Source organism: Haliaeetus leucocephalus, unplaced genomic scaffold (assembly GCF_000737465.1).
Source record: "Haliaeetus leucocephalus isolate CR32 unplaced genomic scaffold, Haliaeetus_leucocephalus-4.0 Scaffold154, whole genome shotgun sequence".
Lineage (NCBI taxonomy): Eukaryota > Metazoa > Chordata > Aves > Accipitriformes > Accipitridae > Haliaeetus > Haliaeetus leucocephalus.
Window position 1 is genome coordinate 1,320,417 of NW_010972590.1, and position 22,141 is coordinate 1,342,557.

General features: G+C 36.6%; 1 protein-coding gene across 4 annotated transcripts in view; it reads left to right on the forward strand.

Moving 5' to 3' along the window:
• NFIB (nuclear factor I/B) overlaps positions 1-22,141 on the forward strand; it is a 173,509-nt gene that overhangs the window by 143,332 nt on the left and 8,036 nt on the right. Inside the window, exons 9-11 of one of the 4 annotated variants that reach the window (XM_010562084.1) lie at positions 5,425-5,563; positions 9,047-9,129; positions 18,040-18,128. The exons of 1 other annotated variant lie outside the window; for it this stretch is intronic. In XM_010562084.1, coding sequence (XP_010560386.1) covers positions 5,425-5,563; positions 9,047-9,129; positions 18,040-18,128 — 311 coding nt within the window. Of the gene's footprint in view, positions 1-5,424; positions 5,591-9,046; positions 9,130-18,039; positions 18,129-22,141 lie in introns of all 4 variants that reach the window. 2 more of the 4 variants (XM_010562083.1, XM_010562085.1) reach the window with 2 other exon arrangements.

The following is a 22,141-nucleotide window of genomic DNA, read 5'->3' on the forward strand; positions in this document are numbered from 1 at the left end:
CACTCAATAGTTTATGTCAATTGTTTAATAAGTATGTAAAATTTCTGTTATGTTTGGATATCTCTTCTGTAGATGTTAGTGTTGCCATTTCACTATGACATCAGAAAGATTTTTTTTAATGCTGGAAGTAGTGAGCTATATGACAAAAGACTGTCCTAAAATATAACTGAAGACCTAAGGTGTAAATGTGCTGGTATTTGGGCAAATATGCGAACAGAAGTCTGAGAGAAGTTTAATTAGTTACTGATTATGTTAGTAAAATCCCAGCAGGAAAAACAGATATAGTGAATCCTGATTTTAAGAAAGTCCATATTCATACCTGTTACAAGTTTCTGTTCAAACTTCATACCTAAGGATTAACTGAAAGTGTGCACAGTGCACAGAATGAGACATTAATAGTCTGACAATCTGAGTTATGTTACAGCTATGACAGTGAATATAACTCACCTGTGGCTTTGGGCAAACAAATGGATTAATCTGTGGCAATTCAAGATGGTGTGAATTAAAAAGCTCAAAAATGTAGCACAGATCTGAAAATTGAATTAGCCTCCAATCCAACAATAGAAAAATGTATACCTGCATAAATTCGGGCTAAATTTGCCAGACCTTCATTGTGTTTGCTTCTTTCCCTCGCCCATTTTCAAATGCACAGCTTGTTTATCTAACACAGCTGCTTCCGTGCAATTTGCTTGAGGTTTATGCCTCAGGCATCATCTCTCTGTTTGTGAATCCATCGCACAGACATATTGATGCCCTAGTTGATGGTAACAGTTGATTTTTAAACTGTAAAGCATTTGACTGTAAGAATCTCTTCAGGGGAAACTCAAACTAGAAACTAGAACTTGTTTTAAATAAGGACAAAATGAATTCATCTTAAATGATGTGTTATAAATATTTGCACTTGTAATTCAAGTGGATACTGTCTAAATAGATACATAGTTTCAATGCTAGAATATCTTTTGACATAACTGCAAAAGTTGAAAGGAGAACAGGTCACAGAATCTATTTCCAGCAGCCAGTTTTCAATAAGATTATGAATTGTCAACTTCAGAGGACTATTTGTGACCAGAAGGTTGCCTTCTTTGCACTGAAAACTTAAAGCAGGACAGAGAACTTGAGAGAGAGAGCACCAGTGTTCTTGAGCTTGTACTGCTATCAGATACCATGGTCTGGAATTTAGACCTTTATTTCAAAAGCTTTTAGTTTTGTGCTTGCAAAGATAACCATAGAAGTGTGAATTGAGTGTAAACCAATGCCGCAATGTCACTGGCAGTCTGAAGATAGGCCTAAGCATTAACTCTGAGACAATTACCTGATCTGTTTAATTAGGACTACTTTATGATCTTAAGCTGCAAACTAATTATGATAATGTAAATATCAGTTTTGTTAGCTGCTTCACTGTTGTTCACTGCATGCAAGAAAGACAAGTATGGTGGTTTCAGGAAGGTTTCTTATGAGTGACATTCATGTAATAGAATTTGGGAGAATGTGAGACTGATTTTCACAAACTCTGTTTTCAAATGTAGCACATCTAGGAAAACCACTAAGTTTTAAGAAAATTTTATGTGTACCATTTCACATGACAAGCTGTGTCAAAGGGAGGACCTTAGTTCACATGTGAAAGACAGCTAGGATTGTTGAAGAAGAATTATATATGTAAAAGTCCTGGTAGGTACATGCTTACCTACAACTGAGGTTCGTTAAAAATATAAATACAGGAAACTTTCAGTATGGGGGGAGAAGTTAGGGTCTTAGACATGGTACACCAAGCTCTGTCTTGTGTGTACTTATCCCTTCTTGAGCTATCTTGTTTGCTGAGCAATAACACCTGAACAGTTATTGCAATATACAGTACTTGACATTACTGCAAAATTTAAAAAAAAATGTTATGTTACAAATGTGAAAACAACTTGAAAAAGGAAAAGAATAGATGTTAGAGGTTACAAAAATAAAAGCAGAATAAATTATAAAGTGCAGCCAGAAGATACGTGGGGAAATGTGCCAATATGCAATAAAATTGTTGAGGCAGGTAACTAGGTTATAATTGCATTTGAAATCTCATGTGCAGAGTCTGAAATGTTGGAACCATAAGAATTAAACTTATTGAAGTAATGAGTTTTCTCTTTTCTTAGTTTGGAGGTTTTATTTTTATATCTAGAAGTTGCAGACCTCAGTTTCATTTTATTGTGTCTGCATGCAGTTTTATACGCAGGACAGATATGGAACAATGCCTACCATTTAAGACAACATTAAAAAAAAGAAAAGAAATAGAAATGTAGACACTTGGTGGGGAGATCACAAACCACATCCACTAAAATCACTAGCAATTTCCCCATGGATTTCAACAAGGACAGGATTTCACCCTCGATTTGGATGAAGTGGGGGGGATGTACTGCACTGCTGTTATGTATCACACAGGGAAAAACATGGTTTATGTGAGAATGGGGTATTCTTTGTCTTATAACTCAGTTTGCTCATTTGGACCATATGCACAAGGACTAAGCTGAAGCCTATGTGAGCCGTTGCATTCCTGTTGACCTGGGATCACTAGGGAACAGTAGAAGGTGATACATTGCTGTAAATTGTCCTGGTCTCCAGCTGTGTCCTAATTAATTCGAGTCTGGCTTTGGAGACAGAGCTGCTTTTGGAAGCTGATGACACTGTCTGTTTTAATCCATAAACTCCATGGAATCTTCTTTCTTTGTTTTTAGTAAAAGTTGGTCATTTAGATAAGGGATTCTCAGTTGGTTTTGTGATATGTTAGCACACCACAGGAGCTAAGGCTCCTAAGGTCGCCCTGTGGTCACAGGTCAGTGACTCCATCTAGGAGCCACCAGACACAACTGGAAAGTGGTAGTCCCTCCAGCAGGCTGTGGGGACAGCTGGCTGCCAGGCCAGGATAGGGGACTTGCCTCTGCAGCAGGGTCCCCAGAAACGTACTGAAAATCCAGTCCAACATAGCAAGCAGGTCTTACTGACAAGAATTTCAGTGTTTAGGGAAAAGTTTATCATAAGGCCCACCTTATACTTCTGACAGTTTTCCCCACAAATGCTTCAAACTGTCTTGTGGCTCCCTTAGCTATGACAGAGCCTGTTTCATTGCAACATCAAGATGTCTCGAGTTGAAGTCTGTACAACTCGCAACTAGCGAGTAAGAGTACTTGCTTCTAAGTTTTGGAGCATCTTGGGTCATTTGTATGGGGAATTTATTTTAGGCAATTCTTAGAGATTTTCTGAATTTATGTTAGTTAAAATTTTCATTTTATTCTAAGGCAGGTGGAGTCAGATTTCTGGTCGCCAAGACACCTGGTTTTAGAGGCAGGCAGGCCTTTAAAATAGAATCCACAAAATAAAATTCCTTAAACCACTGCTAAGATAGATCTCAAAGAAAGTGGGCTTATTGACACATACTTAATATATGACTTTGCTGTAATGTAAAGATGTAATTTATATTGTTGTGGAAAGACCTTTGTAATTACTGAGCGAGTTCCCCACTTATGACCCATTGGTCATGTAAGCATGCATGCAGATGCTCAGTAAACTTTGAGGCCACGTTGTTCTATAGAAATTGTCGTGTATATATTCTGCCACATCTTATTTTCATTTCAATTACACATAATAAGGGAGATCTATCTAAATAGTTAAGTGAATAAAATTTAATGTCATGTGCCAGTTATTTGGGGAAATTGTGTTATTTGTGAAAGTATTCATTTGAATGCTTTCCTTTGAATCCATGCTGCCTTCTTATTTTGAAGCTACTTTGACAGCTGACACTTATTCCTGTTACTAAACTCCTAGTAGTAACTTCTCAGCTTGCGCAACTAGGAAAAAGTGGTAAATACCACCTAAATTGCAAGATCCTGGGATTCCATGGCCCTTCTGTCCTCATCCCCACTCCAACACCCCCCCAAACATACAGTTATGTTTAGGGGGTGACTTTTTTTTCATTTAGAGGGGTAGTTTGTTGGCCACTTCTCATTAGTGTACATTTTTACTGTTATTTTTCATTGCAAGTCTTGTGATTTTAGAGAGGGAAATAGTCTGCTAGCCACCCAGTGTTCCTATGAATACAAGGTTGGCCTTCATTTGCACTTATATTTTCTAGTGTTTTCTTCTAGCTTCGTTTTAGATGCCCTAAAGAACAAGACTCTCCCCTGGGGGCATTTGCAATGTCTAGTAGATCATACTGCCAGGAAGTTTCTCCTGTTATTAATTTTAAATTTCCTCCTTCTCGATTTCATTCCATTACCCTGAGTTTATACTTCCTGTACTTTCCAAATAATTCCTTCCTCTTCTGTGTGTTTATACTCTGCACATACTTGCAGTAATTGTCTCAGCGCAGTTATTATTTCATTACCATAGTCATGCTTACCTCTGTTAACCTTTCCTTGTGTCAGTTGAATCAGGTCCTTTATCAGTCCATTTTATACTCTGAGTTATCTCAAATTTGACAGGATCATTCTAATAATAAGATTCCCAGTAGTTTTTGCTTTGTGTGGCTGTATTTTAAAATACCTATGATTCACAGAACACACAATCACTTTAAGACAAAAGTTATCAGCCATTGTTGAAAAAACTATTTACTACTTGCTTATTTTTACTGCAAGTTATTTACTGTTGGTATATTTACATGCAGAAAGTCTAAGGCATGTTTAAGCATTGGATAAACATATACATTTACCAGTGAACATTGCCAAATTCAGATGTGCCTATATGCAGACAGTAGCATATTACCTTGATGACCTGTACCATAAGGTCATATGCAGACTGCCTTTTGTATCTATGAAAGAAGTGTTTTTGTTTATTATGCTCTTGACTTGCAAAGTTCCCATTATTAAACACTTCTGTGTTTTTGGTAGGCGGCTTTTGGCCAGATGTTATGACGTACACATTATAGTGCATCATATCCTAACCCTCTTTCCCACTCCCAAACATGTGAATTATTAGTTAGCCTTCCAGTATGCGTAATCTCTGTGGACAGCTGTGGTCAAGTCTTGGTTATGCTCCAAGCCACAGTGGTATGGCATGTGAAAACAGAGGTTTTGCATCATTCATTTGCTCTTAATACTTCATACCCAATACAGGGCCTATGCTTGGTCAGTTTAATCCTGCTATTGTGGGATTTACTGTGCTTCACAGCCACTGCGTGTACAGCAAATATATTTTGAAACAATCTGATGCATGCTGCATCCAGAAAAAAAAGTTTTCCAAAAAGTACTGCTATTTAAGCATGTACTGCCTATCTAAGGAGGGATCTGCCTGCTGAAAATATCATCTAGAAATTCATAGCTTTGTTAGAATAGTGCATGCCAGCGTGCAGGTACTACAGTGATGGACGTTCTGAAAAACCCTAACATAGGTGGGTAGGTTCCTTAAACACAATGTGTATGTTTCACAAGGCATTCTTTTGGTTTTGTTTTGTAGCCTAACAGCAGTGGTCAAGTAGTAGGGAAAGTGCCTGGCCATTTTACTCCAGTTTTGGCACCCTCTCCCCATCACAGTGCGGTGCGACCTGTGACCCTGACCATGACAGATACTAAACCCATCACTACATCCACTGAAGGTGAGGCATCTTCACCTACAGCAACCAGTAAGTATTTCTTTAGGAAACAAAAAATGTCAATTGAAGATTCGATATGATTTCAAACTGAGGCCAGAAAAAGGCGCCTTTTCCTACTATTTGACCAAGTGGATGCTCATCATTTTACATGGAGAGCAAACGTGATCTGACTGCAAAGCTTTTCCTCTCCAAATTTCAACAAATGCATCATGTTACTTGAACCAAAGCTTGTGACATGACAACCAAAATGAAAGGGGAAAGCCTGCATATTTGACCACTATTCAAGAAAAAGAAACCGTAGTTGTTCATCTAAGGTGGACATTGTTAAGACATTGAGAAGCAAGCACACCCAGACAGCAAGGTTTTGCAATGGCCTTCAGATGGAATTCCAAACAGACATTGGAAAATTTGCTCCTCAATGAGCTTTCCTACAGAAATCAAGCCTTGTTACAACGCATACTGAATCCGAGCTATGACAATTGCATGTTGATATAGGTTGTGTCATTTTTAGCAAAAAACTCTGATGTGGAAAAGAAAACTTTAATTCCTTGTTATCGTTGTGATGGATTGTAGATCCACTGTTCTTTTTTTTTTTAAAAAAAACAAAAAACAAACCCTAACTTTAATGTTTTAAGCTCTTTATTACTATATAGGACCATATTATTTATCCTATTATCTTCAATGGAATTGCAGTTTTGGAAATAAGAGCAAAGATGTTACTATGTATAGGGTAATTTCTTCTTTTCCAAATACTCATCTTATGCTCAGTGAAGCAAAATTTTGCTTTTTAACTACTTTCTGCAAGACACTTCCAAACATACGCTTTGGAAGAAAACTTAGCAGTCTTTAAAAATATTAATCTCTTTAGGGTCTATTATATTAAAATGACTTGCTTTAGACCTGTTTAGTATTTGAACTGTGAATCCAGTCCCTAATTTTTGGTCTGTCATTAGGGAGACCATAAACTGTATGTTTCTTAGGTGTTACACTACTTTAAATCTTTTCATTAGAATGTGAAGCAGAGATGAGACTCAAATGCATAGGAGTGGCCGAGATATAAAGGAGGAAAACTAGTTATACGTTTATTATGAAAGGACAGTAGTAACTTTTGGACAAATTCTTGTTTAAGTATAAACAAATAATTATATGGATAGGTATATGGAAGTATTTTAGGTGTTCTTTTAGTATAGCAAAAGTTTTGTTAAAAGGCGGTAGAGCATGTCTGTATCCTCCCAGGTAGTTTTTGGTACCGGTCTTGCACCTTCTAAGAAGAGTTAGTTTCAGCAGCAAACAAGAAGCTGTTGCTCTAACTTTTGGTCTAGATTAGAAAACTGAGAAAACTGAGTTCAGGTATAGTTTCAAGTACTCATGATTTCATTCGGCTTCCTGTTTGACATGATTGTGCCTGGCCTAAATAGCTGTCTCAGATGAGGTCAGAGTTTCTAATACAAGTGGCAAAAAGAACAAATACAATGTCAGAACTGCGTTGGGATGTTTTCTAGTAATCTGACCATATTATTCATCATAAGGAAAGCAAACCTAATCTGTTCATTGTCCTACTACTAGGGGAAAAAATTTGGATTATATTTTCAAATTAAGTTGGCACCCAGTTTCTTGTGCAATTCAGTGGAACTTAGGTACCTGATTCCCTGTGACCCTTAGAACATCTCAGCTTAGATATTTGAAATAAGGCCTCCTTATGCATCCACAGCAGTATGCAGGTAACTTTTTGCCTAAATATCTAATGTCTGTCACTACAGCACGTAAGTAATAATAAAAAAATCCCTATGTACAAATTTGATTTGAATGTGCCGGTTCTGGATATGAGATAGCATATAAATGCTACGTGTCCAGAGTGTTATGGTTCTCAGAGCAAGGCAGTAGTCTATCTGCTTGGTAAAACCTTTTGAAACTGGATTGGTAACTGTAAGAGCAAAAAAGTGAAGGAACATAACTTATTGATGAAGAAAATAGCAAAAAATGAGGGATCATGTCCTGCTGATATATAAATTATATATGAATACATATAAACTGTATTATCAGTCATAATAGACCTTCCACACAGAGTGCTAATGTTAACTTAATGAGAAAATCAGGACTAAATGTGTTTTAAGGCATAGTTTTACTTTTATTTGCAATAACTGGTTGATTGGTTCAAACTATATAGAGAGAGATATATAAAACATATGCTTGGCCAACAAGTTATCATTATTATTCAGTCTGATGAGAATAAACCAGCAAATGATTAGCACTGCTTTTTATTTTGAAGTGCAATAGCAGAATTGTTTTGAATGAGAAAGAACAGCAGGCTTTGATAATATTTGGGAGACCCTGTGGCCTCCACCATAATTTCCTTCTAATAACTGATTAATTTTTATGACAGTTTTTCCGTAAAGCCTGTTTACTGTATAAAGCCTTTTTTAAAAAAAAAAATTAATGCATTTAATTTGCTTGTATTTGCTGTGTGACTTTAATACTAACAGGCCAATTCAGTAAGTACTCCCATGAGCTCCTCACTGGCATCCTTGTGTATGTCTGTTCAATTTTAGTAGTTTTGCTTTGTCTGCCAGCAAGTTTCCAGGTTGCGATGCTGCAAGTTGCAGTGAGGGTATCTCCACACTGGGAAGTGGAGTGAGACCACCTACCTCATTTCACAAGTGCCACCAAAAGCCATGAGAAGGTAATGGCTTTTAGGGATTACTGACCGAAACCAGACAGTAATGTGACCTACAGGTGAAGGATCCACATCCTGTAATTAATCCCAACATCACCTAGCATTCCCTTTCTCCTCGGAAATGGATTTATTTAATCCTCTGCAGCAGACAGCAGGAGACTTCCTTAAAATGTCCCTCAGGGAAAGTGTTTCCTGATGCATAGGGGAGTTGAATATTTAATATTATATTGCACAGTAAAAATCAGCTCCCTTCTTATGAAAATGCTAATCAGATTGCATCCTGTTTCCAAAGGCCTGTAAAGATTCATTTCATGTCACATAAGTAAACTGAACTTTTGATTCCAATTTTTGTTCTTTCACAGTTTTGTTATGGGCTTTCACAGCAGTAAGAATAGTAAGTGTGCAATAATATTTTCTCTCAACATTGTTATCTCAGTGATTTCACTGGTGCCTTAGATTGGTGTAATGGAAATGAAAATCTGGCTTGTGATTCCTTCAAATACATACTTTATTTAATCACTTAGAAATTTAAAAATATATTAATCAGAGGAACTTTTATTTAACAAGAGACATCATTATGATTTACATATGCAGCTTCCATTGAAGTTTATAGGAATTTACATGCCTTTCTAAATTTGGTCCAATTTTTCTTTTGCATTCTGTTAAAGTTTAAATAAAGGAAAAACACAGACACATCCTATATATTGCAAAATCATAACTCTGGATCTCTCATATTTGTACTGTACCTGTACAGGGTAATAGTTATGATAGGTTGGTATTTTTATCAATCTGTTTTGTTCTTCCTTAATCAGCCTACACAGCCTCAGGCACATCCCAAGCCAATCGATATGTGGGACTAAGCCCAAGAGACCCATCCTTCCTACACCAGCAACAGGTGGGCAAGTTTCACATAGGTGTAATGATATAGAGAAGCTTTTGCGATATTACCTTCCTACGTGTTGCCACGGTTATCTTGGATTAGACTGGGATCCTAAGGGTTTTAGTGTTTGCCATCTGAAGATGAAGCTTACCCAAAACAAAACTGAACCCTTTAAGAAAGATCAATTTAGCACATGCTTTATTTCTTAGATTTGTGCCATCTTAAGGAACTTCTAAGTGTATGTCTTTCAATTATTTTATTTTTCAAGAGCTCATACATGTAAACTTTAATAGGCTTTTAGGAAAGATAATGAGGTGTATAAGGAATAAATATTCATTTCAAAATCAGTTTAAGAAATGAGCAAAATTTCCAAAGCAAAAACTCCAACTTATTTTTTTCAAGCTATTTTTTTCCCCCTGGATGTTCAGGCCTACATTTCTTCATTTTAGTTCTGGAAGATGAGTTACAAAACCAAATCCTCAACGCAACATATCATCATTTCTAGTTTAATAGGTTTAAATTGGTCTGCTGATTTCAAATGTGATAAAACCACAGTTTTGTTCTAGTTCCTTACATCATTTATGTTTCAAGTAGCATTTTAAATTTCACATCTCATTAATGCTGTAAATTTAATGCAAATGAAGTGTTTACCCAAACTGTGAAAATATAAAGCCGAGATTAATGATGGCTTACAAACAAATTAGCTGCAGTCAGTAGCAAGGCCATGCCTATACAGAAATATTACATTGCTAGTAATGGGAATAAATTCAGACCCTTTAGAACTTTAACATATTTTATGTCGTGTGTTTGTTTTACTCCTAGATCTTAACAGTGGAGGACTTTGAAATTAACAGCATGTAAAATATTATAAGGAAAAAAGTTGAATGTGGCAGTAAGAAAAGGGCTGTTAAACAGTCCTTGGTATTTATTGTACTGTATTTTTTTCTCAGGCTTGGGTTTCTGTCAACAGTTGGTACACATGCCTGTTTCATTTTTCAGTAAAACCTACCTGTTCTGTGTTTGCTGAGATATAGTGAGATGAAGTGTGCTTCATCTGGAACTCCCTATTCCTACCCACTCCCAGGGCAAGGTGGCAGTATGTCCGTTTTAAAGGTCACCACATGCAGAGTTCAGAGAAAATCATAAAGATAATCGTTTATTCAAGATAGTTGATGCTTTGCCAACTTTTTTTTAACCAGTGAGACCTAAATGGAAACATCTGTACACTTTTATGAAAATACCAAATGACAATTAGTGGTTTTGCCAACCATTCATTTTTCAGTAAATTTTCTGGTGTATTGCTTTTTTTTAACCTCTCAAAGATTGTGTTATGAAATGTGCTATATTTACTATAACACTCTTCTTTTTAAAAGATATACAGTTTATGTTTATTGTATTTTAAAACACACACAACACCTCTCTTTTTAAACACAGTGCATGTAATTTCTAGATTTCATGTGAAGTTTTACATAGTATACTTTGAAAAGTCTCTGACGCACAGTTAATTTGGGGGTGTGTAATAAATTTTTTTTCACTACATGTTTTTAGACACAATTTTTTCTGCAAATTTGTTACTGCTTAAGCCCACTCCACCTTCTTCCAAGTTCATTGAAAGAGTTACGAACTTCTTGTCACATGCCAGAAGGTAGTGGCAGCATGCTTAATTTTCTCTTGGCTGAGTTTATGACGTGTAAATCATATATTGCTTATTTCATGTATCTTCTATATATTTTTGGCTTTGTGTAGATGGAAATAAATTTGGAGATTTCAGCAGTGTAATAGGAACATAATAGCGAGAGGGATCTTGAGGGTCATCACAGTCTTTGGTGTTTACATGCACTGTGTCTTATACTCCCTTTCATGGTAAAACATGTGGCCAGATGGCTTAAGGGGAAGAGGAAAATAAATTAGGTCTCATATACACTTCATAAACAGAAAAATTCTTCAATGCCACTGTGTGAAACCAATGTTCTCCCTTCTAAAGTATATTGCTTCATAGTCTCTTTATATTAATTCAAAAGCATCAGCTGGCAACCAGTGAATTGTATAGTAAATTTAAAAATTGTGTCTTGGTTTCATCTTTGCTGTGAATTCTCTATTCTTTTCTAACTTGAGCAATGGCTATATATGTGTATGCTTGCCTGAGTGTGTTCGGCGGGGGGTGCATGTGTGGATCCTCACACATATAAATATGTACAAAATTAGGGTATATTATGTGCTGCTGGAAACATTTGAAAGAACAGAATACTTTAACAACAAAGCTTTTCAGATGGATAAATCGGAATATATAAAGTGCATATATTTAAGTTTCTAATTAATTAATTACCTTCACTCACTTAAATCCTAAAGGCCTCTCTGAGATGACAGTGCCATATATGTTTATTACCCAGAAAGTGAGGTAGAGCACTGAGATTGTCAAAACAGCTTTAATAGAGCAAAGGTTATCCTTTGGTAAGGCAGAAATGAGATTGATTTACTATGTCCTTTCATTACTTTACAACAATTTAAAAGAGACTACTCTTCTTGTGGCAGATTTTAAATGCATTTGTTTTAAAGCAGACCATGATGAATGAAACAAAAAATCAAGGGGTATATGAAAAAAAGGCAATCAATCATTTAGTATTAGCGGAGAGAAATTCTAAATTAGAAAGCCACTGGTTTTAGTTCCAGAGAGGTCTTTTAAACATTCACCATGCCCTGTAATGCACATTGACCCCTCAAGAATAAATATTGTCACTGGTACATTTTTTACTTCATTGGAGGAGTCTTTATGAAGATTTATTCTCTCTGGTTATGAGAAATATCGGCATGTACTGTTGAGTCCTTTTTGCTGTTGTTAGTAGCCTGTTTAAATTACAGTGAGCACAATAAATTTAAAAGTTACACATGCATTTTGCAGCACACTCTTACATAGCATCTTTTGACAAAATGATAGTTTACTAGAACTTCCAGTAAAAAATTTATAGCACGACCTACCTGGAATACTCACATTTAGACGGGAAGCACTGAGTAAAACTTTGAAAGACAGTGCATAATAGCACCAATGGGAGCAGTTTATTTGCTTTTACTGATCTGGATACTGTGAAAAATATGCTGTTACATGCATTACTTAGCATGCTACATTGATAGTTAGGAAGACAAGGTTCTAATGAGGAATTATAATAACTATGAAGTCCACTTTCTGCTGGAGTTGCTGGTGGGTCTTCCTGGAAATGCCAGGTATTTCTATACTGTGACATGAATAGTTACAAAACATATCTCTCTCTACAGTGGCATCTAGAGAGTCACATGTATCTTCTAATTCTTCTGTAAAAAAGTCATGTCCCCCCCCTTCCCCCAACTGTCTATTACAAATTGTTAATGACCACTTGGTTTGCTTTTCTTGAATCAGCATCAGCTTCTGAGAGTTGTTAAGTATTGATAATGTAACTGCAGGGAAGGCAACATAGGAAGGGGCAAGGGAAGTGATAAGAACTAGTACGTGAGTGAGAGAGTTTTTCTTAATTTTACTGTTGGTGGTTGGTGAGATTATTTTATGAAGTCAAATCTAGTAGTTGGTGCTTGCTCATCATCTTTGCTGAGGAACATCTTAAATGAATTATGCGTAAAGGAAAGGTTGGATAATGTTTACAATTATTGGGGAGCACCTTTTTTCCCCCTTCTTTCTCTGATTTGCATCTACTGAAGATTTGTGGTTTCTAAGCCCAGACTAGAGGAAAAAGCAACAAATTGAGGAAACTCAGTCAAATTCAATCTTCTGTAAGTGGACTAGCCAGATTCTAGTTTTGTCTTCATTCTTTTGGCTAAAGAATTTTAATGGAGAGATCATTAGTTCAGTAACAAAGTCTTAATGATCAGAAGTCTCATAGTTATGTAATAGCATTTCTGTAGCCTCCTTGTGTTACTATTCTCAACTTTATGAATTTATTATGTTCTTGAAATGATAGACACTTAGAGACAGGTTGATGTTGTTTCTGGCTATAAAGCTAGAATATTGCTGGAAATACTGGTCACGCACTTTACCTGTGTAAACAATATAAAAAGATAGATGGATGGTTGGGCGGATAGACAAACATTTGTATTTATTGCAAATACAGATTAATCGTTTCACAAATAATAAGATTTCTGGAATGAATGAATTAACTGACAGGTTTTCTTTCTTGGCCATTGATTTAATTTTAATGTACCTTGGAGCCTTGTATGTGTGATTCTATTTTTAATTAGAAAATATAAATAAACAGGATAGCTATTGAGGTCTGTGAAGACAATGACCTCTAGAACTTTCCTGTGTGTTACAGTAAACTGTGCTAACCAATGCTGGCCCAATTACTGAGGAGCTAGTGAACTCTTCCAGTCTTTGCACTGATTAATACAATGGCATGGTTTTCACCAGAGCTTGGACTTTCCATGTGTGATGTGTGGTATGCATGATTTTCACACAGCTTTGACATTGATGAGTGAGACATTTGCCATGTATGTAGTAATAAGAAACACTTCAGGTCTCTAAAATGCAAAATCAGAAGACTGTAGATGGCTTTTTATTTCCTACACACCAGTCTGCCCTGCCATTTCAGTGGGAAGTTGTTCTTACCAGATGCATCCTTTAGTTATTGAATCACACGGTTCGAAATGGAGTTCTCTTCATGCTATTCATCATGGAAACTGTAAACTTAAATGTCCAATGAACACAGAGTATCTGTTTGCAAAATGTTTTGGGTGGATGTTGCTTTTGCTTTCAGCAGAAGGCTGAAAGAATACAAGCGGACTCTTAAACAGAACTTCTCAGTAAAGCCAGGAAACAGGTTATCAACACTTAGGCTGTTCTTATTGTGTCCCTTATCATAATTGACAGTTTGACGTAAAACTGGGTCACATGACCACCAGGGAGGTATGTAGATGGATAAGAGGTCACCTTTCACATATGCTTGCTGGAAAGGAAACACATTTAAAGGAAGTTTCAGTCAAAACAATGACAATATGCAAATGTTAAGTTTTATGGGCTTTTCTCAACTAAGAGAAGCTATAGCACAGTCTCCTATTACACTTTCCAAAATATGTATCTACTTTCACTAGCAATCACAGAAGCTTGAAATGAATGTTAGTCTTAGACAACCACTCTTTAAATAGGAGAGTACAAAACCTGCTTAAATATTAACCCATAAATATTATTCAGACTAGATTAAAGATTGAACTGTTGCCTATGGGTTTTTAAAGTACATAGGATTTGCATACTTAAAACTCTGCAGGATGGTTGTGCTTGGAAGGCACCCGGTTTAAACTGAAAAGGCAGCTATAGTGAAATCTAGCTCTTGGGCAGGACTTCATATCAGTACATCTCACAGCACTGGAAAGTGCAAACCAAAATCACTTTCCTGGCATTTTACAGAGGGCAGAACCGGAGAGGGGAAGCAGATGACTTTCAGGCAAGTGGCAGAGTTAGAAGCACTCGATCTACTGCTCTGCTCCTGCCTGGACCTGTGGCCCCTTCCCATGATGCCCCTAAGGTGGGTGAAGGAGTTGCATTGCCTCCCTGGAGAAACACTTGTAGTGGGTTTTGTGCTCTCTGCTACTTCATGAGTGTAGCAGTGAGGACATGTCACAGGGATAAGGGACCGCTGCAGCTCCACATGTCAGGAAATGGCTGGGCTGCCTGGGAGATTTCCTCATCTTCTGCAAGGCTGGGCATCCATTTCCACTTCAGAATACAGACCCATGTTCTTCTTCTGTATGGTTAGGTGAGAGGTACATTAAAAAAATAATCATTGGTAATGTTTTGCGGATGGAAGGTATTAACTGAAGTAGGGTTCAGGTAACTTGCCTTGCTGAAAATGGCAAAGCTGTGGGACTGAAGAGCAGGCCTCTCCAAGAGGCTCTAGGAAAGACTTTTCACTATGTCATATGCCAAATCAGGTCATTTATTTTGCACTCATAGCATATTTTTGAGAAAGTTAGTAATGTTATTCAGCATTTATTAAATATCTTACGAGGACTGTTTATTAAGTCCCTCTAACTGAGGAATTTAAGTTTTCTCAAGTAGCCTGCAAGTAGTTTCCCACCTCTCCCTTTCACATGTCCTGCAGAGAAACTCTTTTAGGTGGCTTACTGTGGGTGAGAGTGAATGTGCTTTCTTGTCTCCAGTTAACACTGTGGCATGAATTTAGAGGTCACTTAAGTTACTCTGAGGACTATAACTAGCCAGAAAGATTTCAGCAGAAGTTCAGACAACATACAGTACTCAAAATACTGTACTAAAGTGCCTTACATCCTTCCACAGCTTGGGACTCCGGTCAGGTCTGTGCCCCCAGGCTTTCCCCACAGGACTGTCTGGACATCCTCCAAGAGCAGCATTCCCGCTGCTGCTGTGAACAGACATCTTCCATCAAATGGGGCCAGGGATTGTAGACCTCTTTTAAGTTTCTCCAGCCTTTTTACCCCAAAAGCACTCAACACACGAGGGATGCAGAGGCAGACTTTGAAAGTGGTATTTCTACATAATTTCAAAAGTATATTTTTAAATCTTAGACATCCTGATCTAAGCAAGAGTGATTTGGGAGAGGAAATTTTATGTTAGGGAGAAAAAAAACATTTTGCTGGGTTGTTTTCCTAGTTTTTAAAGACAACATGGCAGCTATGTGAACCTGCTGAGGAGTGTGGAGCAATAGTTTTTAACAATGGGAAAGTGGTTTTCAGCACAGCTGGTGCAGTCCTGGGCTTATCACAGAACCCGTTGTCATACAGAGCTGCAGTTCTTCAAGGTGTTGTCAGTACCACAAGCATGGCACAGTGGTTGGTGGAGTGAATAGCTCTACAGTTTACACTAACTATAAGTCTGGTGTAGCATGAATCTTCATATACATGTGTGTGTCTGTGTCTATGGCATATATATAAAATGCACATGTTTTATTATTACCATTACAGCATTTAGATGTATATGTATTAAGGTATGTATGACTGTATATAATAGGAAGTATGTCATTGCTAACATTTATGAAATAGGTTTAAAGAGTTCTTTTTTGAGCTTTCTTAATGATAAATTTAACACATTAACTGTATTTGTGGAAAGTTTCCATACAGACTGTGGGAAGAACATAATGATTTAGTGCAGAAGCTGATTTACTACAATGTAATGTATCCAATCCCTTACTGTTTTGCCAAAACAGCAAATGCAATTCTATTGCAAGCTAAGTGCTTTCCAAATTTTTTAACTAGACCTAAGTGCATAAAATCATTTGGTAACGCTACGTTTGTGATGTTAGGGTTTTTTTTATGGTTCTAATCAGCCAAAGGGCTTTTATTCTTAGATTTTTTATTTTGTGAAAGAGGGGGGGGGGGGGGTGTTAACATTTCAGTCTTGTGTTTCAGCTGGAAGTGAGTTTTTATAGCTAAGTTATAAAGCTTTAAAATATGCATCTGTAATGAAGATGATGACTTTCTTAAGGATTACAGCAGAAATACATCTACTGTACATTGAGTAACTAAGCTGACATTTTACTATGTCTTCAATATTAAAATCGGGTTTACAATACTGTTCTGTATAGTGACTAAACCAAATATTTACTTACCTCTTTCTTTAAACATATTTAATATATTATTCACAGTTACCTCTTGCAAACTTTTTGACTGCATGTTTCCTTTTCTGCTTAATTTCATGTGGTTTAGTCATGCTTCTAATGGCCTTTAGAAGGTCCCTTGGAGTTCTTTAGATAACAAACAAGAAACAATCCCTATGAAAACATCAGAGACTAACATTTCCATTTCTCAGACCTTAACAGCAGGAAGCTTATGAGTCTAACAGCCAGACAGGGTCAGGTTTGCAATATTGTCTTGTCCTCAGCATTTGTATTTTTCAGGAAAAGACTGCAATTAATTGTGCTCCTGTGAAAATAGTTTATTGTAGTTTGTTTGCTGTAGCCTGCACTATCTAAAAACTGAATATGGATAGAGAAAACTAAAATACATCGAATGCAATCAAACTCAGCAACAACATTATCTTCAATTCAGAGTGCTGTATCATATGTAATGGTACAGCAATTAATATACAGCATGACTATACAGAGGTTAAGATGTATGTTTTCTTTGCAAGTCAGATAAGTTCACTTTCTTAAACTTAAAAATAAGCAGTACATCTTTTAAAAAAAATCTTCTAACACTATAGGGCAGCTGTTAAATAAACAGAGCTATAGAGGGTTGCTTGAACAATCCTTGAAGGCAGAACTGATGCTTTGAGGATCTGGGAAGAATTTGTTTCAGCTAACATTTAGTACATTCCTCATTATATTAAAATGCAATAATGTGTTTTAAATGCTATTATTCTGAGTCTAACACAAGATTAGATTATTTTATCACCTCTTGCTAAGTAATACCACTTTCAGTTACACCAGATTAATAAATGTCAGTTACAAAATACCTTTACCCTTTTTCAATAGCAAGATAAGGACATACAGTTTGTTTCATTTGGGCAAATTTTCTATAAATTGCATGTCTTCTATGTTTCACGAAATGCATGCTACAAGATATTGGTTATATTTGACCTTTACTTAATACACATTATATAGAACTTTGATTAGAGAAAACAGCATTTTTATTTCCCTTATTAAAGTATCTTACTATTGAATATTAACATTTCCTTTTATTCCAGCTCAGTTTGTAATCTAATAATGGCTAATTGTTATGTGCTAAACACTAGTTACTCTTTTATGCTTTATTAATAGAGCAGCGTATTAAAGTAGCATTATCTTAAGCGAATCTATAGGCATTTATTTCTTAGAATAAGTTATTTTTCTTTGTTTGTTTTATTTTTTAAAGTTACTTCTTGGGAAAGTAAGGCTTTTGCCATATACAGTACTAGTTTGCATGTATTCATTTAAATACTAAAAGCTGTAGTACTGCTCGATCCATATCTGACTGCTAGGTTTCAATTGACAGCTGAGGATTTGTGACTGGACCATGAATCAAAACGGCAGGCATTTATACCCCAGTGCCAGTGAGGATACATTGGGAATTACTTGGCAAAGGTAACATTTTAATTATTTCCACCCCTACACCACCTCTAAAAAGTTGCATTGAGCTACAGTATCTGTTTTGGAGGGCCTCCAGGGGAATATGTGACAGCATTTGATCAAAACACGTGTGTTAACATTTCTCCCATACACATTCAGGTTATCTTTAGTGTAAGGTGAATTTAGAAACTACCTTAATTAAGAATCTGGAATGACAATGCTGTGCTGTCAAATGCAAAGGGTTTGTCAATTTAAGGGAATACTGATCTTAGGCTTTAAAAATGAAAATGTCGTTTGCAGAATTAAAGATCATATTTTGGGGGGCTTAGTGATTAACACAAAGAAAATGGTGCTGTTAGAGATATAGATGAGTATAACAATAAATGTTTGAGGTGGTGGTGGTTTTGGACAACAAGTAACCATATTATTCACAGAGACTTTTCTGACTAATCAGCTGGTGTAGATTTAGGTCACTAACATGTACATGAAGGTAAGATATAAAGCACTAAATAACAGAATAATTAAGAATGATTTACACAAAAGAGAGTTTCTTTTTGTATGAAAAAAAGTGAACACAATAAAACCCATAAACCTTTGGTACATTAATAAATTACACATTATTACCTTTTACATCTCTTGGTAGGTAATGAATTGTGGTAACTGTAGAGGTGTGTGTTTCTAAATGGGTGTGTAAACAAATCAGCATAATTGTGATACATCAGTTTTTCATCTCTTTCATGTGCGGGATTATCTGCAACACTTAACACTTAATGGGGGTTGTACATGTAAAGCCTGTGGATTGGTAGCCTGTCAGATGAAGTATTAGCTACTCACTCTTGAAAAAATTTCAAATGCTTCTTGGACATTTGTGTATACATGAAAGTACACATACTTCTGAATAGTTTGTATAAATATGTGTGTGAGTGTGTATATGCATTATCTACAAAATGCCATTCGATGCACTGTATTGTACTAGGGATTGCTAGAAGGTTTGGTGTTTTTGAGTATCAACTTGGAAGGGTAATTATGGAATTTGAAAATTGGTGCTGTTTACAAATCTGAAGCTTAAATGCCTTGAATATTTTTGCTTTACTTTTCCTTTTTGCATTTTTTTCTGAAACAATATTTAAAATCTGGAAGAACTGTGGTGGAAAAGCAAGGTGTTGTAATTTCTTCCCTTATAGATTAAATGGCACAGTGGAAAATTAGCTAATGGATTCACCTCATCTCGTCAAAGGCTGTGATTCACATTATAAATCCCCATCATGCAGAAATTGCCACAGTTTTCAATGTACTGCCAAGAGTGAATGCAAACTGAGCTAGTACAGCACAGAGGGGGTGATTTATTCTCCCACTACAATGGGTGTTGCTTTCACAGGGCATTGACAGGAGTTAGAAAGTTATATCACAACTGCCTATCTAGGAATATCCTTGAATAGTTTTAATCAGTCATCCCTCGAGCCCCCTTTAAAGCAATGCAGTTTATACCAGCTGAACCACTGTCCCAGTGTTTGCTGAATTATTTTTTTCAGTACCCATCACACAACACCCTTGGGCATAAATTATGAAAAGAAAGGAAAGAGGAGGAAAAGATTTCTAGGTGATCACCAAGGGAACTTTGGTGAAGAATACAAGCATGGTCCATGATCCACTCACCTTTACAGACAAAACTGCTTTGCAGGTCACTTCCAGAGTGCTGCCCGCCACTTTGACCCTACCAAGATACAAAAGTGCTGCAAGATGAGCTTGGACACAAATTCTGCCATGGGCATCTCTTTACAGCCCTAGGCTACACTTACTTGGCCTTGAATTAAGGGCAGCCTTGGAGGACAAAGAACCAAACTGTTAGTTCTCCCTAAGTAGATGGCTTTTAGGATTTGGGCTGTGGAATACAACATTCCTCAGATCCCATGTAGGTGAGGATCTAAGAAGAGAAATTATACCTGTGCAGGCTAAGGAGCAGTGAGCCTTTCTAACACTAAAACTAACATTAAAAATAAAGAACATACTGCAAAAGGAATTGTTGCTTATTGGCAAAGAAATATATTCTAGTCCAGATAGTCAAATTCCCCCCCTCAAATGGTTTGATAAATGTTTGATTGTGTGATTTCCTTAAATCTGCAGTGCTCATTTTGATGGTACTCTATCTGACCTTTTACAGCAGGTTTTTGTCATTATTTTAAGTATATTGATTTTTTAGAAATATCATTTACCTCAAGAAGGTAAAAAAATTGGCAGTGCCTCAACATTAGCTGTCCTGTCTCTACAGAAATCAGGTAGCAGAGGTGGCCAAGCTGAAAGCTTTGTCATGGAGCATTGCTGATGAACCACACCTTGGAAACTTGGGTAGAGTGAATGATGATAAAAAGTCTGTTATTTCTGTGTTCTTTGTCTTATTAGTAGCTGTCTGTCTTACCTGATAGTAGGTATGATGCATAGATTTCAAAATATGACACATAGATTTCAAAATGTATTTTCTGGGTTTTTCTTTTTGTATGAAATTATGTATCTGTTTGCATTTAAAGTCCCAGATATAAGACAGTAGTGATCCATATGCAAAAGACTGAACTTTGCAAAAAAAAGAGAATACAAGTAATACAAAACAATAACAAAAACAAAACCCACAAAACTTTAGTTCATTGGTGCACCATTTTCTTCAAAACCAAAGACTTGCAAGGAATAGTGATAATAAAAACTAGATTAATACTTGCTTAGCTGAAATAAACATTCTAGTATCTTTAAAGGAAATACTTTTATAAAATATCCAGTGACCATCCTAACAAAAAAAAAGGGAAAACCCCCCAGTTATTTGGTAAGGTATTTTGAAGTAGTAATCTTTATTTGGCTCCTAATACCCTAACCATCTACAATTTTTTGTTGTTGTTGTTGCTTGCTTACAGCATTTATGGTATATATTTTATTATGCCTGCTGAACTTTGAACAACATTTAAGCACATTAATAGAATAAAGTTCTCAAGTACTTTTAAGATAATTTAGGTCAATTTTTTGGTGTAAAAATTAAGAGGATACTCTTAAACCCCCTCAAACCTTGTTTTTTCATAACCCTTCTTTTTTCATAACCACAGTTCTGTGATAATAACTGTTTTCCTAGAGACAGAAGGTGAAGGGAAGCTGTGAAAATCTGTGAAGCTCAATTAGGAAAATACAGTCTCAGTTGCTACGTGTGAGCAAGAGCATATGCAACAACTAAACTTAAGACATGAGTGAGAGTGAGAAAAAGTGTGTGTGTAAGCCTGATAACATGAGCCTGAGCCTGAATCTTAGCCACTCATTGTGCCATTGATATTCCAGTGGGACCACTCATAAAAGCCAGCATGATGGGTGTCTTTTAAAGCATGTTGAGTATTTGCAAGTTTTTCACAGACTGTAAGCAAATTTTAATTGCCAAAGTGTACATTTTAACTCAGCTATTGGCAAATACAATTTTATTCCCAAGTATTGTTATTTATATTCATTTTTTTAACAATCTTTCTGTGTAGCTTTATGGGTTAACTGTTACTTTAACATTACATTTACACTACCCAGGCAAATGCACTAGGTTAGCATTTCCTGCTTTCAGTCTGTTATCTTGACACATAAGCAGAGTAGAACAGCTGGCTTGTTCCTGGAGATGCTGGGGGGGCTCTGTTCTCAAAGTGCGGAATTTCCTTCTCAGCTCTAGCTGTAGGGGTGTTCAGCTTTCCAAGCATCAACCCCCCCCCCCCCCCCCCCCCCCTCGGTTTTTGTTAATAAATCGGATAAGGCAATCAAATGGGATAATCTCTGATTTGTGAAAGAAGTAGAGGAATCGAGAATGGGTGCCAATTGCTTTTGTAGCATGGTACCTTGTGTGTGTTTGGTATTGAGGAAACACACAGCTAAAGTAACACAGCAACATTGCTGTGGCAAGCACATTTTGGCAAACACAGACACCTGTTAGAACAATGTTTCATACCCTCTACACCCCAGTCATTGTCTGTCGTCATCCCCCCCCCCCCCCCCCCCCCCCCCCCCCCCGCCCGCCTTTG